Genomic DNA, 14,571 nt, shown 5'->3' on the forward strand with positions numbered 1-14,571 from the left:
TAATTCGAAATAATCACTAAGTTAAGGTGTAGACTTATGGCAAAAATATAAATAAATCCTGTGTGAAGGGACTTTTTTTCTTTTTTGCCATGCATTCTTCATAGAGCTCATTAATTGTAGCGGTGCCTCAGGTATTGAAATAGATTAGTTTCTATGTTATACAGGTTCACACGTAGTCCGTCTGCAGTGCGTATACAGTATGTCTGTACAGTATGTTGGGGGTGGTGTTAGCGCAGTGGATAAGACACACGTCTGTGGTGTGGGAGACCCGGGTTCGAATCCACTGTGAGACACAAATGTGTCCCTGAGCAAGACACTTAACCCCTAGTTGCTCCAGAGGCGTGCGACCTCTGACATATATAGCAATTGTAAGTCGCTTTGGACAAAAGCGTCAGCTAAATGAATAAATGTAAATGTCTATGCAGTTCAGAAGCAGCGAGAGCGAGTTATTGTAACACGAAATTACATTGGAATAATGCGTGAGCGCAAATCTCTCTGCACGCACGCGGATCTCCTTTGCTCTGTCACAAATCCAGACATGTTAAACCTGTCTCCTCTCCTGATTTCGATTAATGGCACAGCCCTAGAAAGGAACTGGCAATGAACAGAAAATAACAGTTACAAGTTAATATGATTTTTTTGTTATTTAATTATATATATGAAATGTTGTTATTATGTTATGACTTAGACATTTTTACATATATTAACAATATTATTATTTATTTTAACAGTAATTGGCGGCCCACCTGCAATACCACCACTAGTGGGCCGCGGACCACAGGTTGAATGTAACACATTGTTCCCTTATACCTACACATACATTCGTTAAGTCTCTAACTTGAACATTTACAGGTACTGTTAGGTAACACTTTAGATTACAACCCACAGAGAACCACGTAATTATAGTGTTTTTATGGTTTACGTTTCTGTATTTGTAGTGTACCTTTAATACAAAGTTCACTAAAAGTTCAACAAAGTTAATGAGACAGTTTTACAGGTGGACTCCTGTAATACCCACCTGCCAATCAACACATGATGTCAAACAGCTTCTGTCTTTCTTTTTCCATGTTTTTGCAGGCAAATGCACACGCATACACGTGCACTTGCGCACACACAGGTCTTCGTGGGCAGACTGGATGTGGGTGACTCATCGGTATAGCTGCCTGAGGCTACAATCAGTCTCATGGATTTTTTCTTAAGCATTTGAGACAGTTTCATGACATACCAGTGGACAACAAAGACAGAAAAAAAATAGCAATGTCTAAACTGGACAGCCGTATGCGATGAGAAAAGGCAGGGCTATGGGTTCTCAACACTCATGAATAATGACTATAGCAGGTGCAAAATGGTCTCGCACAGACTCATAGGTCATGTTCAACTAGAGCTATGCTAAGGATATTGGTGAGTAAAAATGATTTGTGGCCTGTGGTCTTCAAATAGGATCAGAGGAATCTATGAAAAGCAATAGACCATGTCTAATATAGAGGATATCTAGTTCTATGCTATGATATTCTCGAAACCGTTGTCCACAGAAATTTTTTATTTATATTTAACAAACACAGGCTAACTGTGTAAGCTGTGCTCCAATATGAGCAAACAAAGTTAGATGCAAGCCTGGCTTGTTCACATTTGATATAATCATTGTACTGTATTTGTCTTTATTGAGTGAGGGTATCAGATGCTCTCAGCATCTTCAAATGTGCTTGAATAAGCCATTAAGATATCCATTTTCATCAATCTACTACCAATAAAGCCATGCAAGCATAACATCTTCTGCTGAAGCACTGCCATGATCTTTATTTTCACTTCGTGGTCAGTATTGCCATCAATTTAAGTAGTAACAATCAAACATTTGCCATAATGGCTGCCATTACAACAGAAATGGCAAAGTTTGTCCAGTATTCTGAGGTGGAATTGATCATTGGATACGCAGAGGCAGCTGGTGGACAGAAACGCAGCAGGATAGAACCAATTACTGTCCTTTTCTCCTCCCTTCCCTTCTGTCTTTACTTTCTTTTCCTATTCATGTAACAGAGTTACAAAAGTCTTTATGAACCGCCAGACAGACTGTATCTGTCAGCACTTTCTCAGCTCCCCATTGTTTGTCATTGTAAGGATGATGCTGTGTTCCTCCCAGGGAATTATGGGTAATAACTCTGAAGTGCTCATGGCTTGTGAATAAAGGTGAGGAGAGGATGCATACAAGGCTGACTCACAGACTAAGGGACGTTGGAGAGATTGAGAGACTTAGGAAGAATTATTAAAGGAGAGCCTCATAATGTTTAGACACTAAGGAGGCCAGAGAACTGACAGAACCCAGCACTGTGAAATGAGAGGTATGTCAGTACAGACAGATCTGAAAAGCTGCAGATGTGTGTAAAAACCTTGAACAGATGAGATGAGAGTGTTAGTTACAAAGCAAACTTGATATTTTAAACTTTCTGAGATTATAGACTTGAGTGAGTATTTAGCTGTACACATACACACACACACACACACACACACACACACATATATATATATATATATATATATATATATATATATATATATATATATATATATATATATATATTTAAAGCATTGCACACACACAAACAGACACACACACACACACACACACACACACACACACACACTGGAGCCTTCAAATATGTTTAACAGTCAAATATAAAAAGGCAGAATGTAATTTGATTTATACGGAATTAAAGACTCGATTTTATTTCTATATTGACTTGGCAAAAAAAAAAAAAAATGCAGATTTTGCTACACTAGGAGAAGTAACTGCTTACCAGTTTTCATTAAAATGTGAAAAATGTAAGTCCTTAAAAAATAGACTGGGTTTTATCTAATACATTTTATCCTAGTTGTCCTAGATGTGGCGCTGCGCGGCACGGCACTTCTCGTCCTGTGTGCGACCCCCTTAAGGCTAATAATTTTTTATATTATAGTATGTATAATAAAATTAAGTATATTTAAATAAGTATAATTAAAGTATGTGTTCATGTGTGTTAAGGGCTAGATTTTCACTGGAGGAAACAACTGTGGTGTGATGAGCGGTGACAAGCAAAAACTTTAAAGTAGATGGGAAGCCGACTGCTCCCTCATGACCCTTTGTAAACTGTATTTATGACAAAGAACTGCACAGATACAGATTTTTTTTTCATTTTATCAATCTATCGATAAACAAAGCTTGTGTCCTCTTTTTCTGTTTGAGTCCGCTCGCGCTGCTCTGCTGCGATCTGCGGATTGAAGAGCGTGCTGAATGACAGTGAGGAGATGAAGTATGACGCTGTTTTCATATGAAATTTAAGAGCTAAATGCTATAGCCCCGTTAAAAAAGCCTAGCGACGCACATGCTTCTGCATTCTTATTCGATTCAGTGCACACCGGTTCCATGGGTACGGGTTTCGGTACCCAACCCTAGGTACAACTAAAACAATAATATAAAACATAACACAAAAATATTATACTTTTTTACATTTTCTATTCTGATTATAAGAATACATGGGTCCTTTTAAATGGATGTCAATTGAGAAATTAATTAAGAGTCATTTGGAATTGGATTTTGACTCAAAACTGAATCAAATCCCAAGGTATCTAAAGATTTCCACCTCTAATAGCGTGTGTGACATTTCCTAGTGATTGCATAGAAATTATATCAGCGCGATTTACATAATCTGATGCACAGAGAATCACGGATGAACATGATGCCATTATCTTTTATAACTAATCATGCCTGTGACCTGGCCTTTAAATTGAAAGTTCCAAAAGGCCAATAACACTGTCATTTAGTCAGAGAGGCTGAAATGACGACAAGAAGCTCTTGTAACCGAAACCATTCAAGTACAAGGAGCCCAAAGGCTGCGAGAACCCACTCTAATCAGCAATTCTGACAATTACTTACCCCCTTTTACCTGCTGGCTTTGGCAGAGCCATCATCAGAAAGACACTGCTAATAACCACTGACTCTCTTTTCAGAAAACAGATACTGTGATCAGCAGGGAATCTGGCCATCCACAATGAGAGATCTGTTCTCGTAACACTTGGAAATTAGGAGGAGGCCTTGAAAGTAACACTAACAAATAGATAACTCCACAAAAAAAAAAACAGCTGGTATCTTTGGAGGCGTGTGAAATTGAGATCTAATAGGTCACTGTCAATCAAGCAGAATAGAAATGTATGCAGCAATAAGTGGTGATGTGTTTTAAACCCTGAGTGCAGAAATCATGTCGTATATGATTGCTGAAAATCAGGTGCATTGAAAACTCTTGACGTTTGCTTGAATATTTGCCAGATGGATGCTGATTTGAGTTATCAGAGGAAAATGTGAGAAGATGACCGTCTTCAGGCAGGTAGTTAATAGAAGCTCAACAGGTTAAAGATTAGCTTCACTACATGCATTTTATTCTCAGCCAAGATATGTAAAGAGGAAAAAATAGCCCTTAACCCTTCCTACATGGCAGGTTGCCAAGGAGACTGTAACGGAACAATATGCAGTAGAAATCAGCATACAATTCACATATTTTTCATTATGAAGTGGCCTGACAAGATCTAGATCTTACTGTAAATGTCCCATCCAAAAGCATTACCTCAGACCTGGATAAATATTTTACAAGTGTGAACAAGCATAATTGCACTGGGCCTCAACAGATGAATTGAAGCAAACAGTATTAAATTTCCCTTTATGCTTGTGTTACACTTTCCCACATGGTAAGGTAAATTGACTCTAGAGACTGCAATCCATTAGTGTGTTGCCCCAAAGAAGCTGCAATTGCCTCATGGCCCAGCTTGTGTGATGATGATGCAAAACAGACACTTTATCAAATAACATGCATACAGTATTTTGTTTCGAAAAAGTCAAACGATGAGGAGTCAGAGAGAAATATTTAAGTAACAACGGGGTAAAATACATTAATACAATTTTGAAACCCTCAGTGCGTCAAAGTCTTGAAGGTGCAAGATAATGCAAGTTATTTTCTTTTATAAGCCACATGAGTGCCATATATCTGTTTAGCTCATGGCACTCCACTAAAACTAGCTGCCATTTCAATCAGTAAAACTGACTAAAACTTTTTTACATTTGAAGTATATTTTTGTCATCAAATATAAAAGCAGCAACTCTGATTTAACTGTAAATATTAACACTGCTTGAATATTACTTGATATGTATTGTGTGGTAACTGTAGACAAAGAAAGGTGAAAAGATTAATAAAAATAAGTTACTGGGTTCATGTTTTTATGTTGCTTTAAAATACTCAACTGCAACTTTTGCTCCAATTTAGCTTAAAGGTCCTCTGAAGTGCCTTGAAACATGCGGCATTATTCTATGTGGTGACGTAATTTCAACTGAAACATGAAGAGAGGGCAGGACATATAAAAAAAAAATAGCCAATAGTGTTTTGTTCATATCTGCTCGGTCCAGAGCTGTTGAGCTCTGTATAGCTGCATGTGACAGCCACAGTCTAATAGATTACCCCCTCTAATAGATTTAGTAAAACAAAACAATGGTCATAATCATGCTGAGGCTGTGTGGTTTTTAATATATGCTGCTGACTCGTGCATATGTCTCTGGACCAGAGCCCAAGTCCGGATCATATGGTGTCCAGATCAGACTGTGTTTGCTGCCGCGGTTTGCATGAAACAATGTGAAACCAGACCTCATTTACACCAGTCGAAAGCATATTTACACTGTCTAAATCATTCCCTATTATCTACACTGTGCACTACGAGCAATTCACTGTACAGGAAATACTACACCTTGAACAAATGACTGATTTCAGCCGGCGCTTCAGCATCAATTTATGGTGCAGGGGACAGGCTCTTCGGATTCTAGAGAGAATTTGAGTAGTCAGAAGAATTGATGAGAAGATGAAGTACGATGCTACGTCAAAACAATCGTTGAGGAGTTTTGGCGGAAGTGATGAACTGCAAGCTTCGAATGCTTTTATCTTCTAAATGCTAATTTTGTCACTGGTTTGGAGCACACTGCCTTATAGATAACCTTAAGACTAACATATTAATACTAACACCCAAAACATTTTATTTTTGGTTTCATGGGGACTTAAGGAATGGAAATGAATTAGTTCCATATGGGAGATAACAAAAGACAGAAGGATGCAGGTGAAAGATAACTGTGTCTAACTTGAAGATAGCACGGAGGAATGGCACATACCTATTCATAAACTGCAACTCTACTCTGAAATTATATAACCATATTAAATAACCATAAATAGGCTCCACCTAGAAAATTATTGCCATCCCCAGAAAAGACAATTTAGACAACTTTATGTCTGAAATTATGAAACTAATAATAATAAATATAATAAATGCACTGTAACAAAAATACACTGCTTTCAAAACCTCAGGCTATTTTGCCTCTTAGACCTTTATTGTAAGTACATTATAATAAAATGCATTACCTGTTCTATTTGACAAACTGAGGGGTGAGCTGAAGTTCTTTTATCTGGTAATAAACCACAGGCCACAGATTTTAATTTAATGCAGAATGTTTTTAGTCGTGTCAACCTTATGAAAAGGTCTTCATGAAGTTTAAAAAAGTATAATTTTTCCCTTTCAAAATGTACTTTAGCTAAATTGAAGGAAAATGCTTCCAAATAAAAAATAAAATAAAATAAAATAATAATAATAATAATAATAATAATAATAATAATAATAATAATAATAATAATAATAAAGGAAAAGATCACCCACCGAAAATGTAAAAACAATTTACTTTAAAACTGCATTACTTTATTTCTACTGTCCAAAAAAAAAAAAAAAAAAAAAAACAGAAAGAGAGAAAAAAAGGATATTTTGAAAAATGTTTCTTATTGTCCGTACCAATAAAAGCAAAAGCCGATGCTGTTTTCAGTGTATGGATAACATTCTTCTTTTGTATTTCATGTTGGCTTGGGATGGCATGAGGGTGAGTAAATGATGACAGAAATCTTTTGTTGGTGAAATATCCTTTTAGGATATAGTTATTGTTGTAATTGTTACCCATGAAGACAATTAGCTAAGGGACAGAGACACAACAGAAAGGAAAAGAGCTTGAAACATGTGTGATGAAACTCATGGCTGTGTCCCTCTCCTCTCTGAATCTTGCTTTTAAGAGCAGTGGCACATGAGAGACTTTGGCTATGTGTGTTCCTGTCCTGTCGGTGAACCCATTTCTAGCATTTCAAACATTAATCACTGAAAGCCTGTCTACTTTTGTTTCTGAAATGATGAAGATGGAGTGAATCTGAAAAGGCAAGAGTAACTTTTGAACAGAAGGCATACCAGTGAGATTAGAGAAATTTCAGAGGTGTAAAAGCACAGTAAGTTCATCCTGTATGTGACCTGTATGTGGAGGGTCACATGTACAAAATGATGTCTCCTGTCTAGTTGGCCAACATAAAATATGTGTGTGGCTTATATTTCACTGGCTTTTTTTCCCTTCAACAGGCATATTATTGTCTGAATTGAGTCGTAAGCTCATTATTCACAATTTGCTATTGTGACATGTCTGAAATTGGTTTACTCTGCTTTGCTTAATTCTATTTTTTTTTTCGTTTGCCCAATAGGTGGCTCCTTGTCTCTGTGCCAAAAAGTATTAAGAAGTGGCTAAGACTTGGCAGACTTGTAGGGCAAATCTGTGTCAAACTCTGTCATGGTGCCATTCAGAAGATTACAGTGCTGTTCATTAAGTGAAGCAGAAGAAACAAACAGAACAGAGCAGAGCAAAATGCTATGCCACACACACTAATCATGTGCAGGAAGCGAATCCAAAAAACTGCATATAATTCAAACAACCTCTTTTAAAGGACTGGTAAAACTGCTAAAATATAGCTGCAAAGTAAATATTTCAATTAAGTCATTGCCTTTTTTCAACACGAACATGCTTCCTTTGTGTGTAAATGAGGTTTTTGGAATTAGATTGCAGCTGTGGAGTTATACATTCTAGCTTTCAAAATCAGGCCTACAAGATGAGGAATTGTCCTATGCAGATTTTCTGGGCATGCTAGCACTATAACCTGATTTTTACAATTCCTTTAGAGAGTTAGAAACTGATAAGCTGAAAAATAAACATCTTATGTATATTGAGGACATTTTTTTATTATTTTTATTTTATACAAAACATACATACATATATGTTTTTATATAAAGTATATTTATTTTTCCCAGTTTTATTTTCTATATATTATTATGTGCAGAAAAATTAGTTTATATGATAAAAATAGACAATGTGCTGTACTAATACCTTTTCTGGATATGAAACATGAATGTTATCTTGTGACATGTGGGCATATGTGTGTTGTTGTACAGTATATGCGTTGGTTTTTGTTCAATAGAAGGGTGTGTACTTTTTACATTCTCAGCTGGTAGGATTCACCAATTACCATGTGTACACTGCAAATTCTTGAGCAGCTCATTTTATTACTCTTCATATAAAATGGTGCTGATAGATCTGTATGAGAAGGTCAACAAACAGAACCCATCATAAACATGCTCCATTTGTGACTCAAGTGGGCTTACTCACTGCATCCCAACATGCAATAACTACCTATACATGCGCGCACACACACACACACACACACACACACGCACACACACACACACACACGCACACACACACACACACACACACGCACACACACACACACACACACACACACACACACACACGCACGCACGCACACACACACAATGTATGCATGCAAGACCACACACTCACTGCCTTATTCAATAATATGGTCATCATTCAGAAAAGAGACATCCAGGTTCGGTAGAAGCCTGTGCATATACAGCCATTAGCTGAGTGGGTGGGGAAATCTAGAAATCTGTTCCTGTCAGGAAAATATGAAAATGTTATGACACTTTAGTAATGACAAGGTTTCTATGGCAACTGTGTCAGTAAGACTGCAAACTGTAAAGCCTTGTTGTTACTGGCAAATGAATGCATAAATGCATTATGGTCCACAGAGGTTAAGCATTCATTTGGGTTAGAAGCTGAAAGTTATATAGCCATTTCTCTCCGTTCACATCAGTGACCCTGTACACTCAAAACAATTTCAAAAGGACCATATAATACATAGACTGTACATGTGGTATTTTCTATTAACTTCAGACATGGCAGAGTAAAAATGTATGCGTTTACATGCATCTTATTTATTAAAGCACAATGCAAGAGCACTCACTTGGATCAGACAGGATGGAATCAGTCTTGGGCAGGAACTGGTCACAACGAATGCCCTGGAAACCCTCTTTACACCTGATTTGAGCAAAAGAAAAGAAAGAAAAGAAAGACAGTTAGTAAACTGAAATAAAATGTAAAAGCTAAAAATAAAAATAAAAATAAAAATGAGAAAAACACCAAATTACTACAAATTTTAATTAAAATGAAAGCGAATATAAAAATCTAAGCTATTTTTAAATATCAATAAATACTATGATAGTTTATGAGCGATATAAAAATGACATCTTTGTCAGCAAGTAGCTGAATACAAATGCATGAGCAAGAATATAAAGCTTCCAGAAGCTTTCAATCCACCACACAGGTAATCCAACGCACATGTAATCCAAGACACAGGGTAGTACAGACACAACACTGAAGAAACACAGACAAGACCAGACAACAAAAACTGAAAACACAGGAACTTAAATACACAGACTAACAATGTGACACATCTGAACATGATAGCAAATCAAATAACTAACCGTAATGACAAATGTGGACAGTGGAGTGGTGCAAACGAAAAACAAAGTCCAAACTGAACTGATACCGTGGTTACCTTACTATAATAAAAGCAGGTGTTATTTATTTATTTATTTAAATCAGACAATTAGAAATGATTATTATTATTATGACTATTATGATTATTATTATTATTATTTTATGTGGTAATCAACACTGCCACATGTGTTTTTTATTGAGCTTAACTTAAATTGAACCTGGAATATTCCTTGAAATCCTTTAGGTCACTTCACCGCTCTAATTAAAACATTTTTCAGGGGCAAGGCTGGTCCCTGTGCATTTCACAACAATGAAACTCCTAGACACAGAAAAGCCAATCAGAGTGAAAAATGTTCAAGGTTTTTTTTTGGAAATCATATGGGAATCCACACATGCCATGTCAAGCATCCATTGCAGATGGCAGTAGATTGATTTGGAAGTAAATGGGCAAAGCACGTTTGCTGATTTTCTACCTCAGCAAAGCCCTGACTGCTTGAATAAGCCCTCTCTGTGTTCACTAAATATGGAAATCGAATGCTCGTCTTTTAAATATGAAATATGTATGCCATGTCCCTCCCAGCCAAGCTGTCTGCTCTCTCTCCAGTTCTCTTGCTCATGTAACTGCCCATGTGTTTCTGCCCTTCTCAACCCCCCCCCCCCCCCAATCCTGTCATCACTTTATCCTAATTTTTCCCTCACGTCTTGACTTTTCAAAGACACTGGAGGCTAATCCCACTTTCAGCTAGTTGAGTCAGGAGAGCAATGTGACAAAGAAAAAATGTCCCTGGCTCTAAATGGCAGAGTACAGACAGAGCATATGAATATGCACACAAGCCTCAACATTTAGCATATAGTTATACAGCACATTTCATCCTTTTACAGAGGATCAAGAGCTCAATTTAATGCTGCATATTGCTTAAACTGTATGTTTCCAAGTTCCCAACTGTAAAACAAATACATTTTAAAGACAAAATATTTTTTCCTCTCTCTTAAAAAAAAAAAAAAAAAAAAAAAAAAATATATATATATATATATATATATATATATATATATATATATATATATATATATATATATATATATATATATATATATATATTATACAACATAAATAAATATTGAGCATTTGCCGGGATCAGCAGCTTTCTCTAAGCTATTTATATGATATTGCTTACTATTCATGCCATTTGCACACCTGTAGAAATTTGCTTTTTTCAGAAGGAAAGACTTAAATTGTAATATACTAATATAGTTATAGTGGGAATGAAGGCTCCGTCTGGACAGCATTCTTTCAATGCACCTATTTTGTATAAAAGCAATGAGAAGAGCAGCTCTTTTGTTTTCAAATGAAATAAGAAATCTGCTCACCCACATTATGAATTATAAAATAGCTTAGTTTGTTGGTCCATTGGATAAGATTGCTTTCTTACAACAAGCAACTCCTCCAGAGTTAGTTTTCAATTGGGCCGTGACTACCAGATCATTCAGACAATCTTGGGCTGATTATTTTGGTTTGAAACTGAGAGTGATTGCTGTGTTCATATTCGCCAGGTGTGAAAACACCCTTAGGCAATATATTTTTACTTAACCAACAACAGCAGTTGGAAACAAGGCCATAGTAGACCCATTGCATCATAAACAGTAGTGGTGTTTTGTCCTAGAATGAATCAGTGTTTTGAATAAATTGGTTGAATGAATGATTCACTAATAAAGACCACTGATGGTATTCTTCCAGAATGAATCAGTTTTTTGATTGAATCAGTTGAATGGATAATTTAATTTATCTGTAGACATGCACTTGTCACTACCCACTGTCCTAAAAATAATCTGTAATCTACAAGATTCATTGCCACCACTAATGGACAGAGTGAAGGTCTGTCAGGAACTCACAACAAGCAGAGTGATACAACAAGTTAAAATCCCAGTCCTAGCTGATCATTCTATCAAACTACCTAGTATAATTGACTACATTTTTTCAAGCCTCGAGTTCTCTGAAGTGAACTGTTTTCGGTTTAACAGTCTGTCTTTTTGTCATGTACAAATGCACACTGTTACAAACATGTTGCTGTGCTCATGGAACAGTCTTACTTTCTCTGTGTTCTGGACCCCCCCCCCATTACCAGAAGAACTGCAGAAAACTGATGAAAATGAATAATTTTGAATACATTTGAATAATTGTCTTTTCTCACTCAAAGCCCAAAATCCTAATCTTACCAACAGCAACAAATATTCATTGGGCCTCAATGCAAGCAGAACAAATTTCTATGTAAATTGTCCATAAAAGCATTCTTGCATAAATTGTTAACGTGCCAATTTACATAAACATGATTTTACGAATGATTTACACAGAAATTCCTATAAGTTGCATCACTGTGATATCATTTTTACACCGTTGTCCAATCTGATGTTAACAATTATCACTCCTCGCGCTATAGTAAAAATCTGCATACGAATAATTGAATGTAACTGTCATATGTGTCGTTAGTAAAGATTTTACACTAATTGTGCACAAGGAGCATTATCAAATCAGTAGCGCACATGGGCATCTCTGTGTTTTACATAGCGAATAGGTCATGCCTGAAGGATCTGTGGTCAATTAATCTCTCCCCAATTAATGTGTCCACAGGCAAGTGAAGCTGATAAAGATCTGTGAGATAAGAAACTAATGCAGTACAAATTTACAGAAGGAGGATCATTAAAACAGAGATCAAGTTCTATGGCAGTATTCTGAGGAACAGTCATTATGGGCTCAGTATGAGCTGTAGCAATTGGCAAACAGTGGCAATTAAAATGTGGGGAATGGAAGGAAAGAGGTGTGGAACTGTAACTGAGAGACCACATTTGGGCTGCTTGTCTCCTTTTATCTTGCCCCGCGCAGACATTTTGTTCACAGGCTTGATTTATGTGGAAAGATGATACATGTTTAACGCAGTAGATCAGCATACGGCCAAAGTGGAGGCCTTTTCTTCTACACAAAGTTTTTTTTTTTTTTTTTTTTTTTTTTTTTTGCGTATCTTACTTACTGTATAACTTATAAGGAATTATTGAAGAACTAACAGGTAATTGTTCACTAATACTTAACTCACTACTGTTAACTACTGAGGAAGATGCGTTAACTAATCAGTATGAAATACAATTTTGTGATTATGTTAAGTAACAGATAGCTAATCAATAACTAATGTTATCTATCATACCTCCTGAAGTACTACTATTAATTATCTACTAAGGTTCAAGAAAAATAATGGTTGCACTTTATTTTACAGTACGTGTACTTACATGTACTTATAGTGTACTTATGGTGTATTTATCTAAGAAAAATCTGGTAATACAAGGTAACTACATGGAGTAGGGTTAGGTTTAGGGGTAGGTTCAGGGTTAGTACCTAGTTATTACATAGTTATTGTAATTACTATAATAAGTACATAGTATGTACATGGGAACAGGACTGTAAAATAAGTGTTACCAAAATAACTATGAAGTAACTACTAATGGACAGTTATACACAATTACATTAATTGTGACACTTTCATATAAATGTCATTAGCATAAGTAGTAGTATTATGAAAATGCAACATTAATGAATGCAATACCTTTCATAGAGGATTTGTCTGTGTAGTAATTGCTTTGTGAGTGTGTTTTGTTAGAAATTGGCTTCCAGTAGGAAGGCAAAACTTACCTTAGATTTTATATTTTAGACAGTACTGCATGTGTGCCTCCTCAGCATATACCATGATTCATTCATTCAATACCTGTATGTAAGGCAAGTACTGAGGGAAATACAAGTAACCAATTAGTAATTAATAAATAATTATCAAATAATTCTGCAGGACCTATTTCGCACCTGAAACTGTAAGCCTATTCTAAAGTGAAATTCTAGTGAAGCCTTAGTAATTAATAAAGACTTATCAGATAATTCTGCAGGAATTACTTAGAACCTGAAACAGTATTTAAGTGAACCTATTAGTTAATAATAACTACTACATAATTTTGACTAAAATCACACATACACAAAAAAAAAAAAAAAAAAAAAAAACTATAAAAGTAATCATAAACTAAATCATAAACTAACTTTTTTTTGTGTAACATTTTACTGGTGTAATATTTTATTGTGGTATTTTACTTTTACTCAAGTACTTGATATGTGGGCCACAACCTGATTATTATAGTGACTATTTGCGTATAACTGTTCAGTAGTAGTTATTTCATAGTTATATTTATTGAAACTTAACTACTGTAGTAGATCATTAATAGAAGTTCTTCAGGAGGTATGACAGAATATATTAGTTATTGATTAGTTAACTGTACTTAACACAATCATAAAATTATATTACATACTAATTAGTTAATACATCTTCCTTAGTAGTTAAGTCTTAATGAATAATCACCTGTTAGTTCTTCAATAAAAAATTAAATAAAAGTAAGAAACAGTATTCTAAAGTGTTACCACATGAAATACTGAAACATATCTTGGCTGGGTGTGACAATGTATTTTAATTGACTGGCCTATGGTCAAACCTTTCATTCTAATGTTCTATTATTTTTTCTTTACTCCATGAGGCCCTGTCATGCTACAGGACCCCCTGTGTGAAATCATTCATTTCTTCTGTATAATACAGGCCTATATATGTACGTTGTTTCTTGTCACTTTCATATTCCTCCCAACCCTATAATTTTCTTTGGAAATTTTGCAATGGAATATTCATTAGTCTCTGAGACCTGCAAAGAAAATGTAAATATTTCTCAAGGACCCAGAATGAATTAAGTGTTGCCTGGCTTTTAATTAGCACCACAGTCATTAATTAGCAGGAACAAATGGGGGATGGGGATGGGACGCTGGAAGGAGGTGTAGATCA

At 35.7% G+C, this 14,571-nt stretch overlaps 1 protein-coding gene across 1 annotated transcript in view; it reads right to left on the minus strand.

Moving 5' to 3' along the window:
• The window catches only part of LOC113079967 (pro-neuregulin-3, membrane-bound isoform-like), a 42,413-nt gene extending 33,160 nt beyond the window's left edge, over nucleotides 1-9,253 (minus strand). Inside the window, exon 1 of the mRNA XM_026252212.1 lies at nucleotides 9,183-9,253. Coding sequence (XP_026107997.1) covers nucleotide 9,183 — 1 coding nt within the window. The 5' untranslated portion in view covers nucleotides 9,184-9,253. The remainder of the gene's footprint in view (nucleotides 1-9,182) is intronic.
• Between the last annotated feature and the right edge of the window lie 5,318 nt (nucleotides 9,254-14,571).

The sequence above is a fragment of the Carassius auratus genome, unplaced genomic scaffold (genome assembly GCF_003368295.1).
Source record: "Carassius auratus strain Wakin unplaced genomic scaffold, ASM336829v1 scaf_tig00029960, whole genome shotgun sequence".
In the NCBI taxonomy this organism is placed as follows: domain Eukaryota; kingdom Metazoa; phylum Chordata; class Actinopteri; order Cypriniformes; family Cyprinidae; genus Carassius; species Carassius auratus.